The 27934-nt window shown below is 43.4% G+C and overlaps 2 protein-coding genes across 5 annotated transcripts; one reads left to right on the top strand and one right to left on the bottom strand.

The window, feature by feature from the left end:
- Positions 1 to 39: 39 nt before the first annotated feature.
- Positions 40 to 26153, bottom strand: LOC111553768 (UDP-glucuronosyltransferase 1-1). 4 transcript variants are annotated; one of them, XM_023228756.2, is made up of 5 exons: positions 25204 to 26153; positions 6119 to 6250; positions 5347 to 5434; positions 4844 to 5063; positions 40 to 1065 (listed from the first exon to the last, which is right to left on the bottom strand). In XM_023228756.2, the coding sequence occupies exons 1-5, from the start codon at positions 26068 to 26070 to the stop codon at positions 768 to 770; spliced, it is 1605 nt and encodes a 534-aa protein (XP_023084524.1). In that variant the 5' UTR covers positions 26071 to 26153; the 3' UTR covers positions 40 to 767. The 4 variants fall into 4 exon arrangements, with proteins under 4 accessions (XP_023084524.1, XP_023084525.1, XP_023084527.1 ...); XM_023228757.2 differs by lacking the exon at positions 25204 to 26153 and adding an exon at positions 12169 to 13045; XM_023228759.3 differs by lacking the exons at positions 40 to 1065; positions 25204 to 26153 and adding exons at positions 1685 to 3768; positions 12169 to 13032.
- Positions 17902 to 18941, top strand: LOC113219696 (dnaJ homolog subfamily B member 3-like). The gene has a single exon (XM_026446873.1). It carries the CDS (start codon positions 17988 to 17990, stop codon positions 18660 to 18662), a length of 675 nt encoding a protein of 224 aa, XP_026302658.1. The 5' UTR covers positions 17902 to 17987; the 3' UTR covers positions 18663 to 18941.
- Positions 26154 to 27934: the final 1781 nt, after the last annotated feature.

Below are 27934 nucleotides of genomic sequence, written 5' to 3'. Positions count from 1 at the left end.
ATAAATAAATGCAACACCAATGAAGAGAAAACACCTAAATATAATTTATGTAAATTTATTTAGTTGCAGGAAACATAAGAAAAAAATACGCTTGCCCAGCACTTCATCACTATATTTTGGGTTTTTATCAAATTCAGCTCCATTTGGCATAAGCAATGATTATCTTCTCAAATACACCACCCATCAATTTTACAGCATCATTCTTTTTCCCCAAAGCAATAGATCGTATGCCGTTCTCAGTGCACTCCAAGCCATTCACTCATTTCACCTATGCTCTAAAGGTACAAAGTGTCCCCTCTTTAAACACACAAGGGGGCACCTATGAAGCACGGACAGAGATGAGAACCAACCATTATTGGTTAAGGATCAATTGCAACCATCCTCAGAAGCCAATAGGTAAGATTAAAACTGTCATTTGCAATAGGGGCAGCAGTGGGACCACCTTTGAATCCTGCACTCCCAAACAGGCCATTTTTCTGAGTAAAAAAAGGCATGTAGAATGCCAGCCTGTCTGCACATCCTCTGAAAGATGGCACGTGTCATCCTGATTGAAGACACCGGAGGGGGCACGACACATATTCAAATATCTTTACTGACTAGTGATTCTATTATTTTTATTTAAGATAGGTTTTTAAAGCACTCTGGGGCTGATTAATTTATGCAAAGTATTTTGTTAAGAATAACATGAACTTAACACTGATTCTGTTTTCAAGTTTGGAACTGACTAGGGAATGGTTCAAAATTTTACCTTATTTCCCACCAACTTCTCAATGGGTCTTGGATTTGTGGGCTTTCTTAACTCGCCCTTTTTTCCCGAAGCATTTCCGGTAGCCATAGGCACAACATTTAAAGGCAATGAAGGCCACTGTCAGCACGATGGCCAGGAGGAAACCGATGACGTCCAAGGAATGGTACTGGTACCAGGTGAGGTCATGGGCTGCAGGGCGCAGGTGTGGTGCGCCCTTGTGCCTCATCACAAACTCCACCCAGAACACGGCCAGGTCTAGCGGCTCCACCGGGCGGTCCTTATGAAGGCTGGAGAGGTGCATGATGTTCTCCTTGTAGCTAAACACAAAGACAGTTCCGTTATGCCTGGAACACCTGTGGTATGAACAATCCTCTCTTTATGCTTGTTGCTGCCTAGGAAGACTACCAGATCTTCCAAACTTGGGAAAGGAAACCTGTTTCTATTATTGTTGTTGTTTTTAGATACAGAGTCTTGCCTTGTTGCCCAGGCTGGAGTGCAGTGGCACAATCATGGCTCACTGCAGGCTCCAACTCCTGGGCTCAAGCCATCCTCCTGCCTCAGCCTCCAGAGTAGCTGGAATTACAGTCATGCACCACTATGTCTGGCGAAGTTTGAAATTTTTTGTAGAAACAGGGTCTTACTGTGCTGCCCAGGCTGTGTTACTATTATGACCTGAAAGGTTATAATTAAGAACCTCATTCTTAATAAATGTTCTTGATCTCTTGAAAAAAAAGGAAGAGAAGGAGGGAAGGAAGCAAGGAAGGGAGGGAGGGAAGGAGGGAGGGAGAGAGGGAGGAAGGGAAAAAAAGAAGGCCGAAAGATATATTTTAGAAATATTTTAACCTTGCTTCCTACTTTTCTTCTTTTCTTTTAAGTGACATTTTTGTGAGAAATTTCGTTATACTTTCATACAGTAAAATAAAGAAAGGAAAAGGTCATGTCAGAAATTATGAATAGTCTCCTATTTGAAGTTGTAAACAACCACCTCTGGCCAAGGTAAGAGTCATTTGTAAGTGCCAAATCCAAGGTGATGATATATTTGTAATTCAGTCATTGAAACATTAAACTATCCGGGTGCTAGATTTAGCATGAGGCTGTGTCTGTGCAGCCACTTAGTGCAAAATGGATTTCTGTTTATTCTAGACAGTGTTAATAGCCCAAACAGAACATCTCAATCCAAAACAGGTTAGGTGCTTCAACCCTTGGTGCTAGAGGAATGAAGAGGAGGCTGAGGAGGAGAGGGAAAAGGAGGAGGAATTAGAAAAGAAAAGGGAAAAGAAAGAAAAAAAAAAGACACTCCTATTTGGACTAATTATGATCACTGTTGACTAATATAGTTTGGGTATTTGTCCACACTCAGATCTCATGTTGAATTGTAATCCCCAATGCTGGAGATGGGGCCTGGTGGGAGGTGTTTGGATTATGGGGTCGGATCCCTTGTGGCTTAGTGCTGTCTTCCAGATAGTGAGTTCTCATGAGTTCTTATGGGAGTTGGTAATTAAAAAGCATGTAGCACCTTTCCCCCAACTCCCTCTCACTCCTGCTTTTGCCATGTGACATGCAAGCTCCCGCATTGCCTTCTGCCATGAGCAAAATCTCCCTGAGGCTCCCCCAGCAGCCAGGTGATGTCAGCACTATGCTTCCTGTATAGCCTGCAGAACCACAAGCCAAAGAAACCTCTTTTCTTTATAAATTACCCAGTCTTGGGTATTTCTTTACAGCAATGCAAGAACACCATCTTTAAACCTATCTGTAATGTTATTTGGAAACATTGTTATAATGTAATGTTAGTATTTGACCATAAATCATGTTCAATACCATCTTCCTTTTACATAAACCTTAAGATGGATTTTCTTGGAACCTTCTCTTTTTTTTTTAATAAGACGGAGTCTAACTCTGTCACCCAGGCTGGAGGGGAGTGGCACAATCTCTGCTCACTGCAACCTCCACCTCTCAGATTCAAGTGATTTTCCTGCCTCAGCCTCCCAAATAGCTGGGATTACAGGCACACACTACCATGCCTGGCTAATTTTTTTATTTTTTATTTTTGGTAGAGATAAGGTTTCTTTATGTTGGCCAGTCTGGTTTCGAACTCCTGACCTCAAGTGATCCGCCTGCCTCGGCCTCCCAAAGTGTTGGGATTACAGGCATGAGCCACCGCGCCTGGCCAGAACTTTCATTCATTCATTCAATAGTAATTGAGCATCTATTATGACCTGGTTGTCTGCATAAACTGATGTTTAAAGATTTTCCACTTCTCTTTATTTTGTGTAGGTACTGTCCCCAGCTCAGAGTGTTGGAATCATGGAGATTCACAATCAGACAGGGATGGCTTGAAAGTGAATAGATGAAAGTTAGTTAATAACTTGAGCTTACTGATTTGTGTTTTTTAAAAAAATAATGTATTAGAGAATTTTCACCAAGTCATTCTTAGGTTACAAGTAGGTATCTATACCGCTGAACAAATAATCAAAATTATATCCATAATGTGAGCCTCAAGAAGCAGCTTCATCAGCGCAGGGAAAGAAGTCAGGTTTTAATGGTATTGATGTGTGAGCAGGACATCCTGACATTGAGGTGGCCAGAAGAAGCCACTGGAAGGAAGGAATGGGACCACACCACCCAACATTCTGGGCACGTGATGCTCAAGTCATGTGGACTTTTCTTTTTTTCTTTTGTTTTTTCTTTTTTTTGAAAAGGTCTCACTCTGTTGCCCAGGTTGCTGGAGTGTGGTGGCATCATCATGGCTCACAGCAGCCTCCAACTTCTGGGCTCAAGCAATCCTCCCACCTTAGCCTCCTGAGTGGCTGGGACTACAGGCATGTGCCACGGTGCCCAGCCAACTTTTATCTTTTATCCAGTGGCACCAAACACACATTAGCACCTCAAAGGTGGGAAGTCAGTCATCAGTCTTCCCCTGTTGTCCCTTGCTCAAGCTGGTATGTCCCCCTGTGTTCTATCTCCTCTCATCTGAACATGCTCCAGCTCTTCATATCTGTCTTCCTGACTGCTGCTTCTTTCTGAAGGAGGTAACCATGGGAGAAAGCAGTGGACACTCTCATAAACACACGCACACACACACACTCATATGAATGCACACACACCCACACATGAGCACAGCCACATGCATAAATGCACATGCACATATGCATACAGTATCTACTGCTGGATGAAATCTACCACTGGCCACCACTTCTTCCCATAAGGTCCTGATAAGCCTATTACCAGTGAGAATGACAGTAATATGCTAACTTTAATCCAGAAATCATTTGTCCTTTGAATTGTTTTCAGGGCCACATGTGAACAAATTTTCCTTTGTTTTTACTCTAAGCCTTTGTCTGTGATATCTTATGGCTCCTTCATTCATAAACTCCATGAACAAAATTTCTCAGAGGTTCCAGTGCTGCAAAAAGCTGTACTTGTAAGCATTTGAGTTGTTTTTCTCTTATAGATACTATGCTTCTTATAATGGAGCATTTCTTTCTGTGCAGAAAACTTATGGATCAGATGTCTATTATGGCAACTTTTTTATATAATTGGAGTTTTAAATCTACCGGGGGAAATAAAACTCTAAATAAATTCTATGATAAATTATATAGGAACTAAAAAATCCTTTTATAAAGTGAATAATAACCTCTAAATTATGTTATTTATAAATTCAAGTCAGATGCGGTGGCTCATGCCTGTAATTCCAGCACTTTGGGAGGCCGAGGCAGGTGGATCACCTGAAGTCAGGAGCTCTAGACCAGCCTGGCCAACATGGTGAAACCCCATCTCTACTAAAAAACACAAAAATTAGCCGGGCGTGGTGGTGGGCACCTGTAATCCCAGCTACTCAGGAGGCTGAGGCAGGAGAATTGCTTGAACATGGGAAGTGGAGGTTGCAGTGAGCCAAGATCGTACCACTGCACTCCAGCCTAGGCGACAGAGCGAGACTCCGTCTAAAAAAAAAAAAAAAAATCCAGATTTTTATGTATTTGTTTTTATATTTAAAACAATGCTATTAAATGCTACATAAATACTTCCATATTTGAAACAATTTTATCATGAATGCCATGGCCAAAGTACAGTATTCTTCTGTATCTTCTCTCTTACCTTTTGTCATTGATGACTGCTTTTAGGGCATTTTCTAAATCTTCAGAAGTCATTTCAAGAACATTCAGGGTCACTCCAGCTCCCTTAGTCTCCATACGCTTTGCATTGTCCATCTGATCACCAAACAAGGGCATCATCACCATGGGAACACCATTGCATATGCCTTCATAAATACCATGGGAACCAGCATGGGTGATAAAGGCACGGGTCATTGGGTGACCTGAGGTGCAAAGTAAGGAGGATGTCAGCAGTTACGTCTCTAAGTTTCACAGTCAGACACATCTAGGTTCTGAAAACACTCCAAAGATTCAGTGTTACTCACATTCCCTTGCAGAAATTTGCAGAAGAAAATGTGAGTTGAGATACCCCAGTAGATAAAAAGCAAGGTAGGATATGTTGGCCATAATATTTTTAAGCTCAACAATCCTTTAGAATAGCTGTGCTTAAGCCATTTTCTTAATTTGACCCTGGTTTGACCTACACATCCAATCCTCCCAACATACCAAGAAGATCGTTTTGGGGTAGCCACTTAACAAGTATCGTATTGTTCGCAAGATTCGATGGTGGGGTTCCGGTGTACCGCCACAGGACCTTCGAGGGGCAAAAAGAACAGAATGCAAAGAAAGAACATAATATGATTAGAAAACAAATCTGCTCTACTAACTAGAAAAGGGGGGTCCTCTGAAGGAACATAACCTTTAACAGAGTGGGAGGCTCAGCACCTATGAAGGCTTCTGAGGACTGGCAACTTTCAGCATCTTGTTTTGGAGGTTTAGTTACAAGGGAGTATGTACTACATGAATTTGTGACAATTTATCAAGCTGTGCACTTAGGATTTTTTTCACTTTCCTGCACTTCAAGGGAAAGTTTGCTTAATAAAACAAGTGGATGCAGAACTATAAGAGCAAAAATATAAGACATAAATTCAATGTCCTAACCAACAGCTTTTTGGAGAAATACTCCTATTTAATATGAAGAAACAATATCCCATTTATTTTATTTTTAAATAAATTCTCCCTAATATACTTTTGAGTCTCTTAGAGAAAATGAGACTTCCGAGCGTGGTGGATGATAGTTTAACAGAGTATTTGAGAGTCAAATTGAAAACAGTGACAACCACCACAACAACAAAAAACCCTTTGGATTAACAGTTGGGAAGTGGCAGGGAAAAGCCAAATTTAAAGTTCCAACTCAGAGAATTAATCTGGAAGCTGGAAGTCTGGGGTTAGAGCTCCTGTGAAAATAGATATGAGGCCGTAGTTAGAATCTGCTTACCGTCTGAGGGATTTTGCCCAAAGCATCAGCAATTGCCATAGCTTTCTCCTCTGGAATTTCTGCGACCATTGATCCCAAAGAGAAGACCACAATTCCATGTTCTCCAGAAGCATTAATGTAGGCTTCAAATTCCTAGAGCCAGAAGAAAAATTTTCAGTTAATTTTTTCTCATATTCTTGGACAACTACATATGGTAAGTTATGAATTAGATATCTTCCTCTTAAGAATATGATTAAAGGCATGTGTGTTTGAGATAGAGTAAAAAGTTATTAATACGTAAGTTTTATAGCATTTTCCTCTCCTTTACTTCCTTCTAAAGGAGGAAGCGTTCTTGCTTACAGAATTATCCTTGAGATGCAAAATTCAGTTAATGTGCTAATTTTCCCAAAGAAAAGCACAGGTACATGCACACACATGCACACACCTATACATACACACCGTGACAATTCCACTTCGAGGGCACAGAGCAAGGCATCAGTGATACAGAAGGGAAAAGCTGGGAAGGGCATGATCCCTTTAAATGATATGGAAGTAGGGAAGGGAAATTCTGGGTAAAAGAGGGTGTGGTCCCTGGTGAGGGCTCCACCCCCGGACCTGTGCCCACAGACCTAGGTGAGAACAGGTATTTTTGTTTTCCTGCCTAAATGTTACATTTCCCAAAACCACCCTGGCCTGCCACGCCCCCATCATGTGCCTATAAAAACCCCAAGACCCTAGCAGGCAGACGCACACGTGGCTGGACATCGGGAGGAGCACATCAGCGGAGGGACACAAGGACGGCTGGACGTCGAGAAGAAACCAACAGGCACTGGAGGCCACCGACCAGCAGAACAATGTGGAGTTTGGCTGGGGCAGTCGGAGGAGAGCCCAGGCCACCGAGCGGTCCGACTCCAGGGGAAAACCTTCCCATTCCATCCCCTTCTGGCTTCCTCCATCTGCTGAAAACTACCTCCACTCAATAAATCCTTGCACTCATTCTCCAAGCCAGGTGTGATTCGATTCTTCTGCTACACCAAGGCAAGGCCCCAGGACACAGAAAGCCCCCTGTCCTTGCGACAAGGTAGAGGGTGTAATTGAGCTGGTTAACACAGGCCGCCTACAGAGGGCAAAACTAAAAGAACACTGTAACACATGCCCACCGGGGCTTCAGGAGCTGTAAACATCCACCTCTAGACACTGCCTGTGAGGCCAGAGCCCCACAACCTGCCCGTCTGTATGCTCCCCTAGAGGTTTGAGCGGCGGGGCACTGAGAAAGTGAACCCCTCCTACCGCCACACGCCCTGTCAGGGGGACAAGGAAAGTTTTCCTGTTTCATCAGCATGGCAATTATTTTCCCACTGTAGATTTCAATGGTCCAATGAATCCCCCAAAAGTCTCTCAAATGGCTTTATGGGTTTCTTTATTATTATTATTATTTACTTTAAGTTCTGGGATACATATGCCATGGTGGTTGGCTGCACCTATGCTGTCCTCTTAAGTTCCTCCCCTCACCCCCTCAGCCCCCAAGAGGCTCTGGCATGTGTTGTTCGCCTCCCTGTGTCCATGCATTCTCATTGTTCAACTCCCACTTATGAGTGAGAACATGCAGTGTTTGATTTTCTGTTCCTGTGTTAGTTTGCTGAGGATGATGGCTTGCAGCTTTGTCCTTGCAAAGAACATGATCTTGTTCCTTTTCATGGTTGCATAGTATTCTACGGTGTATACGTACCACATTTTCTTTATCCAATCTATCATTGATGGGCATCTGGGTTGGTTCCATGACTTTGTTATTATGAATAGTGCTGCGATAATCAAATATGTGCAAATGTCTTTATAGTAGAATGATTTATATTTCTTTGGGTATATATCCAGTAATGGGATTGCTGAGTCTATGGTTCTATGTTTCTAAAGAATACTCAGGGCACTAGTAAAATTGTGTGATGTGGCAGGGCTTGCCCAGAATTCAGGGATTCCCTGGGACATGTGACTTTCAGTGCTAAAACCTGAACAGTCCTGAGAAAGCCAGGACACCAGTCACCCTAGATGTGAGTCACAGGAGACCTCTGACAGGGCTCAGCAAACGCGATTTGTACAGTAGGACTCCTGCCAAGCCTGATTTGGAACATGACCAGGAAAGCCCCAGACACTGACCATCCTTCCCCCAAGGTGAGCCCCCTCTCCCCGCCACTCTCACCAGCCCCAGGCCCTCATGAGTCCTCTGGCTTTTAAGGGGCTTGTCTTGGCCTTTTCCCTGGGGGTCATCTAAAAGGTCAGGGAGGACAGAGTCATCCTCCCCACCACCATGCTGCATTTTTGGTTTGTAGCAAGAACACCCTGAGGATGGTTTTTCTGAACTCCTTCCTCCCTAGGGTCTGCCCCACATCTTTCCCTTCTCTCTCCCTCTTTCTTGGGGAGAGACAGCTCATTTCCAAGTGCTCTTCAAGCTCTTTCTTCTGAGCAATGGTAAATGGCTTACTCAAATTTCCTAAGACCGTTGCTCTTTACGAAACCCACTCTTACACTGAAGCTCATCTGGAAAGGGCCGAGTCTAAGTTCTCCTCCAGGCACACCCTCCCACGCCCACTCAGCAATCAGCAGGATGTGATTCACACATAATTGAACCCACACAAAAGTCCATAAACGTCCGAAGTTAAATAGCAGGAGATCACGAAAGTTTAAATGGCACAAAAGTTCATCTAGAGATTCACACAGGGCAAACTGCAGAGAAGTTGTCACCATGGCCAACTCCTACCTCAGCCAGCTATTATGAGGCTCAATAAAGGTGAAGTCCATCCCCTACTTGGCAAAGCTTCCCTTAAACTTCGCCCTGACTTCACAGTTACTGGAATGACCAAAGAGTGAAGCAACATACTAACTGAAAATAACACTCTAATCCCCCACCATTGATTCCCTTCAAAAAAAAGGTGAGATCCCCCTGAATGAGAGAACTTCCCTGCTCTGATGAGACTTCCCCAGCCAAAATCAGACATTTAACATAACTCCTAAACTTTACTAGAATTTTGTATTTTTAGTTTAGGCTTTTAATTGGATTTTCCCTTCCCAAATGCATTTCGTTTTTCCAGAATTCTTCTTTAGCACTTACACAGCATATGGGGCACCTGTGACTTCACCATCATGCATTCCCAGTAACCCACATGTATCTCAACCTTCCCTGCTCCCAAGCTTTCCTCTCCTGGCCATCTCAAAGCCTCTGTCCTCACTCATCTTCCATTCAGTTATTTTTCTCAGATCCAACATTGTGATTGTCTGTGAACCACTGCCATCTCACCCTGGCAGGGGAGCAACATCTTGGAATTCTTGAGTTTCATTCCTTTTCTCCCAATGTTGTTCCACTATCTCTTTTCCTTCAGACACACCAAAGACACGCCAATGCCAGGTTGTGCTTTCTCTATGGACTTCTTTGTGCAATAAAAGTTTTATCTTTATTCTTAAAGTTCAGGAGTTTTATCAAGAGTATTGAGAATAAGACCATCAACACAAGCGGAATGGTAGTGCAGAGTGGCATTTTTAGTTAACAAAGGAAGAAAGAGAAAATAAAAATAGTAACTTGACCAAGCAGTAAAAATCTGGAAAAGGGAGAATGTCAGAGTCAACTAAACATAAAGTAAACAGAGAGAGTTACAATCAAATCTATTAATTGTTAGATGCAAACGGGCAAAATGCAGTTATTAAAGCAACTGCCTGACTGGATTAAAAACCCCAGTTTCATGTTGCTTAAAAAGGAAGAAAGCTTGAAGACAAAGGAGTACTAAAGATGTACTAGGGAAATGTAAACAAAAATAATCCAGAAGTGGTAATATTAATATGCAAAAAGTGGAATTTCAGATTAAAACATTCAACAAGACAAAGAAGGTTACTAAAAGGTACAATTTACAAGATATTTTCACACCTAAGCCTTACTGCACCAAACAAGGCAACAAACAATATGTAATCAATACAATTCACCACTTAGACATTTATGGTTATATCAGTAAATGCCAGAAAGGCAGCTGATAAAGTTTGGTGCCTCTCCTACAAACATCCTCACGTAAAGAAGGAAATTATCTAAATCAATAAAGACAATTTGCCAGAAAACAATGGCTAACATAATGCAAAATAATGAAATGATAATCAATTTCCACTAAAATAGCAGCAAGACAGGAATCGTTCCTATTGCCAGAATTATTCAACTGTTTTTACAGATTCTAATAAATGCAATAACCCTGATATTTGGCATGGAATTTAGAAGAGAAGAAACTAAAATTTCTTTATCAGCAAATGACTGCCTGTGTTTTTTATTATGAAAATCAATATTTTGATGAGACAGCTGAGTAGTGAGTAGATAATTAGCTAGAGATAGAAATGGAAAAACACACACACACACACACACACACACACATTCACACACACACACACACAAAAAAAAAAACCCTGTAAAATACTTAAGAAAAGATGAATGAGAAAGAAACAGAACAAATGTTTTTTAAACTACAAAATATCTTATCTTTTTAAAGGAAGTGTTTGAAGTCATAACAACAAAACTCCGGGAATACAAGTTGTAGCGTTCCTCTGTGGTGAACTAGACTAGATCCATAGCAGAATACACTGTGGTACACAAGTACCACGAAATACTATTTCATAGTTTAAAAAGTAATAGCATTTAAAACTGGAGTAATACCCATGACATATTGGTAAGCGGGCAGTGGGGATACACTGTTACTCTATTTTGTAGAAAAGGCAACCAAAAAATGATATATGTTTGTGGATGGATAGATAGATAGATGATAGATAGATAGATAGATAGATAGATAGATAGATAGATAGATAGATAGACAGACAGATAGATAGATATGTAGTAGCTGGAGTACAAAGAACTAAAAAGAGCTATTGTGGATTACTCTCTACCCAGTGACTAGACCTCAGTTGGCACCTTTCTTCTCACTCATTTACTACTTAACACATATTTGATGGGTGCCTATTCTGTGCCTTAGGCACTGATATTTATGGAGCACCAAATACATGCAGACCCATTGGCAGGTGTTGAGGATGCAGCATACAGTGGATGTGATTAATGCAAAGTCACACATGTCCCCACGGGGCTCATGACGTGAAGCGGACAATCAACAATTATTTAAGAGAAATGACGGCCATATTTGATGTGCTATGAAGGAAAATGCACAGGAAATTTAAAAAAATAAAATAAAATACAGATCATGTTGGAGGTATAGTGGAAATAAGGTCCAGTGCTCTCCAAGGGTGATATCAGTCCCCTTAATGGGAGCCAGACTCAGCACCTGGGAAGTGCCTGGGCTGCCAGTAGATCCTCAGTCAATCTTTGAAGGATAAATGAATGAATGCTCACTGAAATGTCACCTCCTCAGAGAGTCCTTCCCTAACCCTCCATCTGAAGGGGCCTCTCCTGTTCTTCTCTATATTCTGCTGAGATTTAGATGAGGATGTAAATACTACTTTTTGCATACTTCAAACGCTGTATGGGGAAAAATAAACCTAACAGCTTGAGAATGAAACCCACAACCTTTCTGTATCATGTCAGAACCTGTCTGGTGATTGACTCATTAGAAGAGAGGGGACTGCAGGATCTAGCTTCTTATCAGAATATTTAGAAACTGGAGCTTTAACGAGGATCACAAAGGCAACTTTCATTGCAGGATCTATCATCAAAGAATGATTTTATCAGTCCTGAACGTTGGCTGCCTGACTGAATCCAGGGCAAGGTGCAGGCTTCAACTGAGTTTTCTGCAAGGTGTCCCAAACCCAGCATTCTGTGCTTATGGCATTTAACAGCTTGTTGTTTCTAATTGATTACTATCCACTGGAGCACACAGAGTAAAATGTCCAAGGAATGCTTTCTCGAAATCTCGGACACCAAGAAATAATCCAGAAGATGATGCCAAAGACAGACTCAGGCCTAGGAATCAAAAATTAACAAAAGAGGGCATTTTAAACTATCTCAGAATGCTTGCTGAGCATATATCTGGGGCTAGTTAATCGATCCAAAGTAATATATCTGAAAGAATATATGCAAGTAAAAGTCCCACTCCAATACACACCTGGGATAGTGGGCTTTGGTGAAGGCAGTTGATTCCACCAATGAAAGCCATATTGGGCATGATGGGCCTAGGGTAATCCTTCACAAAGTCAATTCTAAGCAGCCAGACAGATGCAGAGCTCAATAGGTCCTGGACAGTCACCTCTCTCTGCAGGAATTCCGAGGCAAGGGTTGCATATGGGGAATAAACCACGTCGCACAGAAAGTTCTGTGAATAGGCAATGAGCATGTTCTTCACCCGCTGCAGGAAGGTCATGTGATCTGAATTAGCGGACAGAGGCCTGGGCACGTAGGAGAATGGGTTGGGGCACTGGGTAGCCTCAAATTCCAGGCTGCATGGCAATGCATTCAAGAAGAATACAGTGGGCAGAGACAGGTACTGGGCCACGATGGGGCCACAAGGAATGAAAGGGTCTGTCAGCATGACATCAAAGTTGCTTTCCGCCAGGGAGGCCATGAGCTCCTTGTTGTTCAGTAAGTGGGAACAGCCAGACAAAAGCATAGCAGAGTCCTTTTTTATTTTCTTGTATGTTTTGATCACACGCCGCAGGAAAGAATCATTCTCAAAAACAGTATGCCCAAGACTAACAAAAGACTCTTTCACATCCTCCCTTTGGAATGGCACAGGGTACGTCTTCAAGGTGTAAAATGCTCCCTCTCTGATGTACAATGAGGCATCAGGTGCTAGGACAACTATTTCATGTCCCCTCTGCTGCAGCTGTTGGGTGGCCCCAAGCATGCCCAGCCAGTGGCTGCCATCCACTGGGATCAACAGCACCTTCCCAGCATGGCACACCACCGGGCCCAGCACACACAGCAGCAGGCCCAGGACAAGTGGGTGTCTGCCCTGGGACTCCACAGCCATGGCACCTTTGCTCCTACCAGAGCTTCGCCCTCTCCTACTTATATATATAGTAAAAAGTAATCGATGCAACAAGTTAATGTTTGATTGTGTCACATGACTATGAAAAGTTGTCAGTCCACAAAGGTAGCAGGAAGTTCACTTTCAGAGATAAAGAAGGTGGAGCTTTATTAGGTTTCTTAATAAGCAACAACAGTTGAACTGGCTGGAATTTCATACTCAAATCACATTCTTGAGTGAACACAGCAAAGTACCTCCAGCACCTCTGGATCCATTAAATTAGTATTCCACGGACCAAGAAGTGTTACCAGAGAGGAATAAGGATGACTGTGTAGTGACAAGTTAGGCTTCTTTTCCAGAAATTAAACAGAAAGCTTTTTAGAAAGCCTTTTAGAAAGAAAAGAACACAACTGTCCCCCCACTTTCGCCATGGAAACCTAGGAGTGCTCTTTCCACAGCTCCCCCGGTACTGCCTGCTCACCTGTATCATGTGTTTCATTCCTTCATCCAACAAATATTTATTGAGTCCAGCACAGTGTGGGGTCTTGAGGCTGCAGCGGAGCCCACCACACAAGTCTCCTGCCTCCTCAGAACTCACGTGCCATCAGGTGAGCCAGACTCACAATTTAAACAGATGAGCAGGGACTTAGAAATCATGAACCAGGCTAAGAAGGAAATGAATAGGTGGGTGGGTGGGCAGCGGTGGAGGGGCATGCTGGGGTAGAGAACAACCAGAAAGGGAAATCCGCTGGAGTGCATATGCACAAAAGTCTTCCCCAAGGACAGGTCTGTATTAGTGTGAACCTGAAAGAGCCAGTCCTATAAGATAGATCTTGAGTGGCTAAGTTGGCCTGGATTTAAAATAGAGCCAACTGGTCCTTTGCTTACTACAGGTCACACAGTTACTCTGAGTATCCTGAAAACCTGTACCTTTTTATAGTTGAGATTTTCAGCACTCACCTGAATCAATCAATTAGAGCTCACCCACCTCAGCCACTCAGGGCTCAGCTTCATCAAAGAATCAGAATGCAGCTGCATTGACTAATAAGAACTAAGCAAGTTTCTATCCTTCATTTGCATAAATGGACCTGATTGGGAACCTCAGAAGGAACTTTTTGCCATGAAACCTGCCTTCCTTGTGTTCTGTGGAACTCGCCTTCATCGTATACCAGAGGCTGTAACTCCCTGGTTTGCAAACTGTTCACTGGAACAAAGTCTCTTTCTTCCAAATTCCTTTTCAGAGAACTTTTGTTCACAACAGGAAACCAAATAGATAAGCAAATTCAATTAAGTTAAATTGTACTCATTCCACTGGCCCAAGATCCAGGGGGAAATAAGGCATTTGGGGAAATTCTGATGACTGAGTGGATGGCAAAAGGGAAAGATGAGCAAAAACAATAACTCAGATTTGTATTTTATTGACCACGGACTCTGGGGCAAGTATTGTACAGCCAGAACTGGAAGTATTACACTCTTTTCTTTGGGGATATACTGCTGTACCATACAATCCCAACATAATTGCACAGATCCCAACATTTTAACCATACACAGCACAGGCCAGCCATACTTGGGGATGTTCTTAGAGGATCATAGAGAAACAGCTAACCAGAGTTTTGGTGTCCTGTGGGACATATTAACAGGTACTTAGGGTACCCTCTCATTCTGCTCCTTAGAGTAGGTACTTTGGCATGCACATGCACACTAAAGCTCTTCCCCACACCCAAGCACTCTTCATTTTTTAAGACCAAGATTCTGGGCAAGCAGAATAGACATAGCAATGCCTTCACTCTTTGTTGGGCCTTATCAGAAATTCTGAAATTCACAGTTCAATTTAAACCTTAAGGGTGATAATTCTTCCAAAGTCCCAATGCCATGTGAGTGCATTTGTGGATTAAAGGGAGAAAAGAGGCTATAAACACATAAGTCACCACTGTAATGATTTTATGACTTTCCTGCATCACGCAGAGCTTCCAAGCTTTTTGAGGCTGCTGCTGCTGTGTACCTGGATGGTTTGGGGCCACAGATCTGCCCCTGACCAAGAAATACTTACTAATCTGAATAGTAGGCAACCCACATTCACCCTCATGAATTACAACAGAGAACCATTGCTAAGCAATCCAATTAATCTCTGCTCTGGAACCAAAGCAGAATCCATTGCTAATTCCCTCATCTACCAAATATTTATGGAAGGTGTGAGCCCTACTGTCTGCCAGTCACTATGCTAGGAACTAGGGCCAGAAAGCAAAGTTAGAAATGGCCCTTGCCTGAAAGGAGGGGTCAGGTGGACGGAGACAAATTCATGACCAGGCAATTACAGGACATGGTGCTCTGGGGGCTGAGAAATCACACAGCAGGGCAGCAATGTGATGGTCTTACTTTGAGGGCTACTAGTGACATGTCCATGGAAAGTGTTTCTGTAACCCTTTTGAAGGTACTTTCTTTTTAAGCTGAAGACCTAAGTTAATAGATCACCACTTGATACACTCCCAACTCCTTTCCTCAAATCAGAATGATGGGGCTTGTTACTAAAGGAGCAACATAAACATGTCCATTGCCCTGTAGATTATCTACAGGACCCTCCAGGGAAACAAAGCCACCTTCCTTGAATCCCCACAGCATTTTGTTCTGCTCTGCCTTAACATCTTTTAGCAGTTTGCATATCTGTCCTTGCTATTAAACTATAGCTATATCCTATGCATCTATTCCTTACAGGTAAGATTTTGGCTTTAGAATCATGCCGTCACTCAGGTGCCAGTACATGGTTTTGGAGACAGTAAGCACTCTGGACATGCTTCTGTATACAGGTGACTTTCCTTCTTTTGTCGTTCTAGACCCTGTATCCAAGATAGCAAGTAAGTGCTGAATCTGGATGTTTCTACCACTGTCTCTCAGACCCAGCTGCCATGGTCCTGTTTCAGGGCCCCAGTCCCCCAGTTCCCCAACCCCCAGCTGTCCCTTCTGAATCACTCCATCGGCTGCCAACTGAAAAACCCCACATCACCACCACTTCTAGAACCTTGATCAACAGCTTCCTGGACACAGAAGAAAATTCAGACTCCTCTGCCTTGCTCTCAAAACTCTGGGATAGACCCCAGTCCCCCTGTCCAAGCTCATTCCTCCTCTCTAGCTCTTCTGCTTGCCCCCTCCCTCTGCCTCTTACCCTCCAGCCATTCTGGATCACTTGTTGTTCCCCAAACTTGCTTTGATGTTCCCAAATTGCTTTGTTCACATTGAACTCTACCCTCAGCCACCTTTCTATGACTGTTCATTGCGTGCTTACCAAGTGCCAAGTCCAGGTTTCAGTTATGTCACTAGAGGTTATATAAACTCAGAAGTTTGTTCTGGTGAGATAACACACCCTCATTAGCCCTAATACCCTTTATGAACTCTTAGAATGTTCTTCGGTTAATCATTTTCCCTTTAGAACTGAGTGACCTTTACTAGTGTAATGCCTCACAATTTATCAAAGCAAAGAATCCAGTATCAAAAAGAGAATAAGGAGGAGGTGAAGAGATCTCAGATCTCAAAAAAATAGCCCCTCAAAATTTATGGTCATGACATAGCAGTTCTAGTGGAAATAATCACTGCATCCCAAGTTTACAGCACCCTAGTGCTATAAACATGGCCTGCAAGTCTTAATGGCTTTCATACAGTAACTAGTGCTGTATTTCCTTTTGTCTGAGAGGATCTCCCTGGTATTTGTTTTAGCAGTCAAGAAAAGTGGATTACACACACAGTTGACCCTCCATATACTTGGGCTTCACATCTGCAGATTCAGTCAACAGCAGATTGAAAATATTTGGGGGGAAGAGAAATGAAAAAAAAATACAAATAATACAAATAAAAAACCAATACTGTAAAACAGCTTTTCACATAGCATTTACATTTATTAGGTAAAAGTAATCAAGAGATGATTACAGGTTTAAAGGAGGATATGGGTAGGTTATGTACAAATACTGTGCCATTTTATAAAAGGAGCTTGAGCATCTAGATTTTGGTATGAGGAGGAGGGTTGTCCTAAACTAATCCCTTCAGAATACCAGGGACTACTGTACTAGACTAGCAGGTCTCAAAGAATGAGCCAGAAATCCTAGGGATCCCCAAGAATTTTTCAGGAGAATTTTGCAAAGTCAAAACTATTTCCATAATAATGCTACTTGATTTTTTCACTGTCATTCTTTCACAAGTGTACAGTGGCGTTTTCCAGAAGCTACATGGGTGATGTGTAACATCACAATAGATTGAATGCAGACGCTGACATGAGAATCCATCTATTAAGCCAAGTACTAAAGCGAGATGCAAAAAATGTGAAACAATGCCACTCTTCTCACTACATTTTGTCTGAAAAAAGTTAAATAAAAATAAGATTTGATAGTGTGTCATGGGTTTCTTATTAAATTGCCCAATGAATATGTCTTTTAAATTCTGTTTTAATCTCTAATGCAGTACATATATGATAGGTATAATCCATGTGAACAAAAGCAAACGGGTACCAGGGCTGGAACGTTAGAGAACTGCAGTCCTAAACAACAGGATGTCTTCAGCCCCGATCAGACTAAACTCACTCCCACCATCCTCTTCCCTCCTGTGGCCGAGGAAAAAGACTGATATAAAGCCGACTTTAAGAAAAACAGTTCTTCAGGCAGCTAAAGTCAACCCCTTTTCTTTCCGGCAACCTTATTCCCACCCTATTTGGAGACAGCGGATGGGCGGGGGCCGGAGTGGGTGGGGCCTGGTCGTGGAGCATCACAGAGCCTCACAGAGAGCAGGACCAGTCCCAGGAGCACTGCATCCTGGGATGCGAGGCGCTCATGGGCCTCGACCAATGAGATGTGGCTGCGTCATAAGGGGCGTCCCTCCAAGCGACCCAGGTCTCCAACCACTCGGGCCCCTGCCCGGGGCTGGCAGCTGTCCCTCTCGCTGTGCCAGTGCCCCGCGGGCCGTTCTGGCCGTCCAGCATGGTGGACTACTATGAGGTGCTGGGCGTGCCCCGGCAGGCCTCGACCGAGGCCATCAAGAAGGCTTACCGCAAGCTGGCGCTCAAGTGGCACCCCGACAAAAACCCCGAGAACAAGGAGGAAGCAGAAAGGAGATTCCAGCAGGTGGCCGAGGCCTACGAGGTGTTGTCGGACGCCAAGAAACGCGACGTCTACGACCGCTATGGCGAGGCGGGGGCGGAGCGTGGCTGCGCAGTCGGCAGGCCTTTCGAGGACCCCTTCGAGTACATCTTCAGCTTCCGCGACCCGGCCGAGGTCTTCAGGGAGTTCTTCCGTGGCCAGGACCCATTCTCCTTTGACTTCTTCGGAAACCCGCTGGAAAATATTTTTGGTGGTCGGAGGAACTCCCGGGGAAGCAGAAGCAGAGGGTCTGCACCCCTTTTCTCTGCCTTCAGTGAATTTCCAGCTTTTGGGGGTGGATTTTCTTCTTTTGATACAGGATTTAGTTCCTTTGGCTCCCTGGGAAGTGGGGGCCTTTCTTCCTTCTGCATGTCCTATGGTAGTGATGGGACAGGCAGCTTCAAGTCCATGTTGACTTCCACTGAAATAGTTGATGGCAAAAAAACCACCACCAACAGAATTATTGAGAATGGCCAAGAAAGGGTGCAAGTGGAGGAAGATGGAGAGTTCAGTTAAAGTCCTTCATAATAAATAGCATAGAGCAGTTGCTCCGCATTGACACCGAGTAATCCCAGTCCACATTTGAATTAAAGCACATCTGGAGGAATAGTGGACTTTTTTTAGGATTGAAAATGAACTTTGCTTTCAGAAAAACTGTACCCAAGAATTTATAAACATTTTATGCCAATGCCTGTCTTTACCGTTGGGACTACTATGGATAGGACCTCTGTTTGTCTTTCGATCATTGTAAATATCTGTATGTGCTTTGCTATTTATTAAACTTAAGCCTGAGGCTGACAATGATTATTTCCTAGTGCTAGGACAGAATGTTCAGCTCAGCACTTTAAGCCTTAACTTTTTCTGTTGGGAAAGTGTGAGCCAGGTGGTTTGCTCTAAATCATTTGACTTCAGTGTTTTACTGTGTGGTGGTGAAATTATGAATATATTAATACTCTGGCCTAATTTAATGATGGCTTTTAATTGCACATAAATGCTGGTGATGTAGGAAGAGTTGACCATTATTTAGATAAAAGGTTAAACCCAGGCTTTATAAAAGCAGGTAAACCTGGTAAGGTGGCTGCATTAGTTTCCTATCATGGCTGTAACAAATTACCCAAACTTGGTGGCTTAAAACAACACACGTTTTTTCTCTTAATATTTTGGAGGTCAGACATTTGAATCCCGTATCACTGAGCTGAAATCAGTGTAAGAAGCATGTTCCCTCTGAAGGCTAAGGACAGAGCTTGGGGTTACATGGTTGGTCAATGGTGTACTAGGACTGTCTTTAGCCCTAACGTGGTTCTCCAACTATGGTAGGTCCTGGAAATGTAAAAAAAGCATTTCCAGAAGGCCACACAGGACTATCCTATTGCTGTGCTTGGGACATACCAAATTAGGTTGATGAAAGCCAAGTGTATCTGTAATATTGTTTGGGTGAGTCACCATATACACAACTGAGAAAGTACTTTTCTGTTGGCACGGGTTATTCCCCAAATGAAGACCATTTGGGGCATGTTGTCTTGGGGTAGTCCATCACAAAGGGTCCCACTTTATAGGGTCAACTCTGAGGAAAGGTTTGCATAAGACATGAGAGCAAAAGGGCAACTGAACTAGACAGGCTGAAAAAAATCAAGAGCAGCATGCTGGTAATTTTTTACAGAAAAATCATGGCCTGAACACATCATTAACCAACAAAGACTGTGATAATGGGTTTGGATATGCTCTAGAACCCTCAGAGTCCAATCTGCATGGAATGGCACCCAAGCAATAAACAGCAGGAACATGGCAGTTAGCTGGCACCATCCCACAGGGGCACATGGCGTCTCACACTGAACTCTGAAATCAACATGCTACAAGGTGCCTGGGTAGTTGCTTCTTATATAATAATTACCCAATAAGTATCAGAATAAGACAGCCTGTCAGGGCTTTTGAAAAATGAGTTCATATTTTAGAGAACAAGACAAGGGAACTTACATGTGTGAAGATACTCACTGAGTAGTTTGCTGGGGGTGGGTTTGCTTTTGGAGCAGTTCAGGGATGAAAAGAGTTTTGAGAGATAGTAGGAAGGCATGGAAATAGTTTCATGGTAGTTTTGTGTGTTGAAAATCACCACTCTGGGTAAGGTAGAATGAGTGGGATTGTATCTACACAATTGGTTACATAAATCCCATTGTTCGGGTCAGCAAAGAGTGGCATACCAGTGTCACTCAGAGGTAGTGGGTCCCTGTAACAACTCTGGCTAGTTTTAACAGTTGAAAGCAAACACAACGTTCAAATTTTGATATATCCTGGATTACTGATGTCATAAATGGGAAGTGTAAAGAATTACACTTTAATTGTAATTGTACAATTAGAATTACAGAATTGTAATTCTTGTAAATTACAGAATTGTAAAGCTTGTTTGATTATTGTTTGTTTGTTTGTTTGTTTGTTTGTTTGTTTCAGAGATGGGGTATTGCTCTGTGGCTGTTGCCTAAGCAAGATTACACCTCATTGTAACCACGAATTCCTGGGCTCAAGTGATCCTTCCTCCTCAGCATTCCCAGTAACTAAGACTACAGCTACCACGCCTAGCTAATTAAAAAAAAATCTTCTTGTAGAGATGGAAATGATGTTGACCCACTCTGTTGTCCCAGCAAGGGCATTTTATTTAAAGAATTTGTAGAATTCAAAAATCTCCTTTTAAAATGTCTCATCTCAAAAACATAACTGCTAGAGGCCTGTATGTGTGTACTCATCTCTTATAAAAGGGTTTGATAAATCAGCTTTTCAGAATGGAAAAAGGGGTATTTCCTCTGGTGCAAAGATGACCATCTTGAGACCCCTAAAATGAATTCCCTCCGTGGAATCACTAGTTCCTTCTCACCAAGCACAGCGGGCAAGGAAAGGCATGAATGACTCTATGAGCCCCAAGAGACCTGGAGTCCTGTGACCAACTCAGTAGGGTCCAAAAAACCAAAATGCCAGGTATCTTTTCTGTCTAGAGCTCAACACAGCTGGTTTTAGTTCAGCTTACATCACACACTGGAGAGCATCTGGAAGAGGGAATGATCCTTTCTGTCCATCATCTTCTTCCCCTCTTATTCCATTTTCTGTCTCCAAACAGGTAGAGAGACTTCCCTATCTTGGGAAATCATTCACATAACAGCTTACCTTTCTAGGAATTTCTAATTCCACTTTCTCATCAATGTTCTCAATAAATCCAGATTCATTTCCTTTTCTCACACTCTCCTTTAAACCCTTTCAGTGTAAAATCATCACCACCAATCTTGTATTAGTCTGTTCTCACACTGCTGTAAAGACATACTCAAGACTGGGTAATTTATAAAAGAAAGAGGTTTAAATGACTCACAGTTCCACATTGCTGGGGAGGCCTCAGGAAACTTACAATCATGACAGAAGGTGAGAGAAAAGCAAAGGCATGTGTCACATGGCAGCAAGCAAGAGAGAAACAGAGAGGAAGAGCTTGTGAATGAATGGGGAAGAGCCCCTTATAAAACCATCAGCTCTCATGAGAACTCACTCAGTAGGATGAGAACAGCATGGGGGAAACTGCACACATGATCCAATCAGCTCCCACCAGGTCCCACTCTTAACACATGGGGATTATGGAGATTACAATTTGAGATGAGATTTGGGTGGAAACGCAGAGTCAAACCATATCATTCTGCCCCCCTGGCCCCTCCCAAATCTCATGTCTTTTCACATTTCAAAACCAACTGTGCCTTCCCAACAATCCTCCAAAGTCTTAACTCATTTCAGCACTAACTCAAAAGTCCATAGTCCAAGGTCTCATCTGAGATAAGTCAAGTCCCTTCCCCCTATGAGCCTGTAAAATCAAAGACAAGTTCGTAACTTCCAAGACACAATGGGGATACAGAAATTGGGTAAATGTTCCCATTCCAAATGGGAGAAATTGGCCAAAAAAAGGGGGCTACAGGCCCCATGCAAGTCCAAAACCAGGCAGGGCAGTCATTAAATCTTAAACCTCCAAAATGATCTCCTTTGACTTCATGTCTCACATCTAGGTTAAGGTGATGACAGAAATGGGCTCCCACAGTCTCAGGCAGCTCAAACCCTGTGGCTTTGCAGGGTAAAGCCCCCCTCTATGCTGTCTTCAGAGACTGGCATTGAATGTCTGTGGCTTTTCCAGGCACATAGTGCAAGCTGTTGGGTCTACTATTTGGGGTTCTGGAGGATGGTGGCCTTCTCACAACTCCACTAGGCAGTGCCCCAGTGGAGACTCTGTGTGGGGGCTCCAACCTCACATTTCTTTACCATCCTGCCCTAGCAGAGGTTCTCCATAAGGGCTCCACCCATGCAGCAAACTTCTGCCTGGACTTCCAGGCGTTTCCATACATCCTCTGAAATTTATGTGGAGGTTCCCAAACCTAAATTTTTATCTTCTGTGTACCCACAGGCCCAACACCACATGGAAGCTGCCAAGACTTGAGGCTTGCACCCTCTGAAGCAACAGCCTGAGCTATACCTTGGCCCCTTTTAGCCATGGCTAGAGTCACTGGGACACAGGGCACCAAGTCCTGAGGCTGCACACAGCACGGGGGGGCCTTGACCCAGCCCACAAAACCATTTTTCCTTCCTAGGCCTCCAGGCCTGTGATGGGAGGGTCTGCTGCAAAGGTCTCTGACATGCCCTGGAGCCATTTTCCACATTGTCTTGGCGATTAATATTTGGCTCCTCCTTATTTATGGAAATTTCTTTAGCCAGTATTTCTGCAGCTGGCTTGAATTTCTCCCCAGAAAATGGGTTTTTCTTTTCTACCACATGGTCAGTCTGCAAATTTTCCAAACTTTTATGCTCTGCTTCCCTTTTAAACCTAAATTCCAATTTCACATCATCTCTCTCAAGTTCATAGTTCCACAGATCTCTAGGGCAGGGGCAAAAATGCCACCAGTCTCTTTGCTAAAGCATAGTAAGAGTGACCTTTGCTCCAGTTCTCAACAAGTTCCTCATCTCCATCTGAGACTCAGCCTCAACTTCATTGTCCACAACATTATCAACATTTTAGTCAAAACCATTCAACAAGCTTAGGAAGTTCCTAACTTTCCCACATCTTCCTGTCTTCTTCTGAGCTCTCCAAACTGTTCCAACCTCTGCCTGTTACTCAGTTCCAAAGTCACTTGCACATTTTCAAGTATCTTTATAGCAGTACCCCACTCTCCATGGCACCAATTTACTGTATTGGTCCATTCTCACACTGCTATAAAGACATACCCAAGACTGGGTCATTTATAAAGGAAAGAGCTTTAATTGACTCACAATTCCACATTGCTGTGGGGACCTCAGGAAACTTATAATCCTGGCAGAAAGTGAGAGAGAGGCAAAGGCATGTCTTATATAGTGGCAAGCAAGAGAGAGAGAGGAAGAGCTTACAAGTGAAGGGATAAGGGCTCCTTATAAAACCATTAGATCTCATAAGAACTCACTATGATGAGGGCAGCAGGTGGAAAACTGCCCCCATGATCCAATCATCTCCCACTAGGTCCCATCCTCAACACGTGGGGATTATGGGGATTACAATTCAAGTTGAGATTTGGTGGGGGACACAGAGCCAAACCATGTTAAATCTGGTGTGACCTCATGCTGGGAAAGAGTCAGTGGCCTCACTATTGCATACATTCACCTGTTCTTTACCATACTCAAAAATTAGCCTTGTTAATGTGGAATTCTCTAAGGGGCATAGCAAGAGTGATCTGTGCCATAGTTCCCAATTTGTTCTGCTCCACTGAAATAACAGTGAAGTTTTGAACAATGTAGTTAACACTGGAGAATATGTTCACATTGAAAAACTGGAAGAAAAGGGCAAGAGTCACTATTTAAATGCCATCCCATTTTTCAACATTTTTACAAATCTAATAAACCCATATTTTATAATTGAATAACTACACTGCATAAGTGGGAAAATCACCAGTAAAAAAAAATCATGTGGTTTGATTTAAAAAATGAAACTTAGAGTATTTTGCAATAATACCTATGTTAATAAAAAGAATTACAGAAATGAAAATACAAAAGGATCTAAAGTTATGGAAGTTCATATGCATTCGGTGAATATGACATAAAAAGGCTGAATTCATATCAATGAACCCCAAATATTCTGGAATAATGAAAGCTGCCTTTGAAATGTTTGGTAAAGGAGTAGATCCCACTATAGAAACTTGGAGTGGGATAGGGTGGGTTTGGTGATGTGATCAGCCTCTCCTGAGAAATGCTTCCCTTCTTGGACACATGTCCATTCATCACTGTCCCCAGGTTACTGGGCTTATACACTCACAATTTATCTCCCCCCTAGTCCCTTCCACAATTTCTTGATAATTTCAGCATTCCAAGTAGAAGACCTATTTGACCTGCAACCATCACTATTCCTTCCAAAATCTGAGATGTCCCCACATCATGCACCAGACCCCAAATCCTGAACAGAAAATCTTTTGTCAGCACAGATCCCTCTCTGGAAACTGAATTCCGTGTGTAATTCCATAATCACAGACAGACATCCCACCTTCATTGCCCTACTTCCACTGAACTGAGTCAACCTCTTTGACACTTCTACTTCCTGTGAGTGCTTAGGTCTCCTGTGGTCACCTCTCTATCTTTTGCAAGACGGGACCACTAAAAATTATCACGTTAACTATTCTAATTTGCTGTTGCATCATCTTTCCCCTGAAAATTATGCAAACAAAAAATCCAGGATGGGTCAATTCTCAGTGTAGAGTGTCCCTGCTCCTGCCGAATGAAGGGCATGCACAACCATGACTATGGTGCCTTTACAAACGAACAGTCTCCATGAGTCACACCAGTCCTTGCCCATCCTTTGACAAACATTCGTGTCTGCCTCTTCTTCCTCTCATTGACCATTTAAAACCTGAAATACCCTACTAGCGACCCCTTAACAGTTTATCTCATGGAAGACTATTACGACAACAAGCAGAAATAAGAGCACTGGAAAGAGAAGTAGATATAGAAGCAATGGTAAGTAAATACATTTTTTTAAAAAGTGTTTTGCTTGGAACATTGATTGGATGAAGGCACGAACACCAACCTGAGATAGTAGCTTCCTGTTGGCACAGTTGATGCCCCCAATGAAGACCATGTTGGGCATGATTGGCCTGGGGTAGTCCACCACAAAGTCCCCTCGGAGCAGCCACACAGATGCATGGCTGAGAAGATCCACCACTGACACCTCTCTCTGAAAAAGCTCAGAGGCAAGGCTTGCATAAGGAGCAGAAAGAGCATGGCAAATGTAGGACAGGGCCAGAGGATAGAGCATATTCTTGACCCTTTGCAGGAATGTCATGTGGTCTGAATTGGCTGTTAATAACTTAGGAATATAGGAGTAAGGATTTGGACACTGTGTGCCCTCAAAGTCTAAATCGCATGGAATGTTCCTTAAAAAAAACACGGAAGGAATTGACAGGTACTTAGCCAGCACTGCCCCACAGAGGTAAATGGGGTCTGTTAAAACCACATCAAAGGAAGTAGCATTCAGGTGCCTCATCAGGGTCTCATTATACAGTATCTCCGTACAAGACCTATGAAAGACCAAAGATATATTTTTCAAAATTGCCATACTTTTAGAAAATGTCTTCAGAAAATGTTCTGTTTCAAAATACAGTTGAGTATGGCCCAGCATAAGGCGATCAAATTCATCCTGGGTCCACGGAATGGCATAGGTTGTCAGGGTGAAAAAGTTCTCTTCTTTGATGTGCATTTTCACCTCCGGGGTGAGGACCACCGCCTGGTGGCCTCTGGCATGGAGCTCCCGCACGGCCTCCCGCATGCTGAGCCAGTGGCTGCCATCAATGGGTACCACCAGCACTTTTCCACTCTCAGCCCAGGGCTGGACACTGAGGAGGAGCAGCAGTCCTGTAGCCAGCCACAGCAGGGGAACCTGGGGTCCTGTGGCCATCTCAGCAGAAGCCGCCAACAGCTGACTGTCCACCCCACGCTGTGCCTCCTACATTTGTTTTCTTCATCTTAATTACCTTGTCACTGAGCCACCTACCAAATCAACATGTAATTGGAAGACAGAGTACCCTCCTCCAGTTAATTATTACCGATAAACCAATCATTGTCTTTCATTATGGGCCCCACTTTGGGAAAGACCGATCACTCCTATCTTGAAAAACTCATCTGACCCTGTGCTTGCTCTGGGGAACATCCAAGTTTACGCTCTTGTTTCTCATCCAATTCCCAACACAAGGCTGTGAACACCCATTTCGTGTCACTGCCTCCTACTTACCTATGAACCACGTTTATCAGGCTGCAGCTGAGGTCTAGGAGTCACCACTGCCCTAGTCCCCAACCATATGCTCTCTGCTGGATGTGACCCTATTTGCTAACGCTTCAAACTCTTTCTTCTCATGTATGAGTAACACAGCACATCCAAAAAACATACAACATTGCTAAGCCAGCTTTCTCTAAACAGAGAGTGTGTAGGCTGGCTATCTGGTTTTGGCCATTTTTCACACCAGGATGTTTCTTGTAAGGGTCAAAGAGGACTCTCTCTGAAGTGGCTGTCAATATGAAAAAAAGCTGCAGGGAGGCTGAGCTCAAGATGTGGTTATTGGATTCTTGGGAAGACCTTGCTGAGGATTCTCCATCTATCCCATGGAATAAGAGGTCCTGCTGTCTAAAGCACATATGGGCAAGATAACCCTAGGAAGGACCCACGGTGGGTTCAGGGAGCTCCCTGCTCACCAAGGGACCAGGGGAGCTAGAACCTGGCCTCAGATCTTGCACAGTGTGAATTCCTCCTCTGAATGCTGAAGGCTCCAGTCTTCTGCAAGTCTGCTTAAAGACTAAAGTGTCCATTCATCCAGGCCTTTACTTCATCCTGAAGATTATGGTCAGGCTTTTCTCCAAGTCAATCCAGCACCAAGTTCTGATAAGAATGGTTCCTCCAGAACAGCATGGGCTGCATAATTTGTGGGGACCCAAGTTCAAATTTCAGATGGAGAATTAAATGTGTGCCCTTCTAAGAGAGAGAGACCCTGAGCACTCACAAGGGTCTCAAGTCCACGAGGTTCGTCCTGCTCCAGAAAGTCACCACTATATGTGCTCACAAGATTGCTCATGCCTCCTTGTACTGGTCACCCCAGGATGATGTGGGCAGGTTCTCTGGTCTGTGTACACTTTCTATCTCACTGTCTCTGTGTCTTCTTGCCTGGCCATGTCTGCCATTTCTGTTAAGGCTGAGGCTTCCCTTAGGGAGGAAGTTACCCCCATTAGAGATCCACATTGATAATAGATTCCACCTTTGGACAGAAACTATGGGACAGGCAGCCAATGGAAGCATCCACCAGGGGCACACCCAGCTCAAGGGCAGCACAAGTAGGATGGCACAGAGAAGGAAGGTCTTCAAGGGCTTTGGGAACTCTCCAGGGGAGAACAATTCCTGGGGAATTGTGAGGATATAAAGGGCTAGAAAGGGATTCTTAGCTGTAAGTGCAACATCTCAGCCTCTGAATTATACTTCCAACCCATTTAAAATTCTTTCCCTCTAAGCACCCTCCTGATGAGCCCAAGGTGAGGGGTGGAACACACCTGGGAGGTTGCTCTTGCCACATTTATGGGCTCCCGTGTTCTACCTCCAAGTAGTGGTGTTTTATTTAGACAGCGAAGTCATCTGATTTCAAGTGACACATCTGGAACACCTAGACACTGGGGAGGCCCATGTACCTTGGAAGATGGTGGTACTCCAGAGACCTGGGGGTGCTGAGGAGAGTAGAACTACAGGGAGGGAGGAGCTCCTGGTTCCTGGGAAACAGGAG

This window comes from Piliocolobus tephrosceles, chromosome 11 (genome assembly GCF_002776525.5).
Source record: "Piliocolobus tephrosceles isolate RC106 chromosome 11, ASM277652v3, whole genome shotgun sequence".
Taxonomy (NCBI): domain Eukaryota; kingdom Metazoa; phylum Chordata; class Mammalia; order Primates; family Cercopithecidae; genus Piliocolobus; species Piliocolobus tephrosceles.
This window is presented reverse-complemented; position numbering and strand designations above follow the sequence as displayed.

Bases quoted from the DNA above. Each gene is read 5' to 3' on its own strand.
- LOC113219696 (XM_026446873.1), top strand. From the start codon at position 17,988: ATGGTGGACTACTATGAGGTGCTGGGCGTGCCCCGGCAGGCCTCGACC.
- LOC111553768 (XM_023228756.2), bottom strand. From the start codon at position 26,070: ATGGCCACAGGACCCCAGGTTCCCCTGCTGTGGCTGGCTACAGGACTG. The intron at 5,064-5,346 runs GTATGTTGGGAG...TTTGCACCTCAG, and splicing joins ACCCCAAAACGATCTTCTTG to GTCACCCAATGACCCGTGCC. The intron at 1,066-4,843 runs GTAAGAGAGAAG...CTTTGTGTTTAG, and splicing joins GCAGTCATCAATGACAAAAG to CTACAAGGAGAACATCATGC.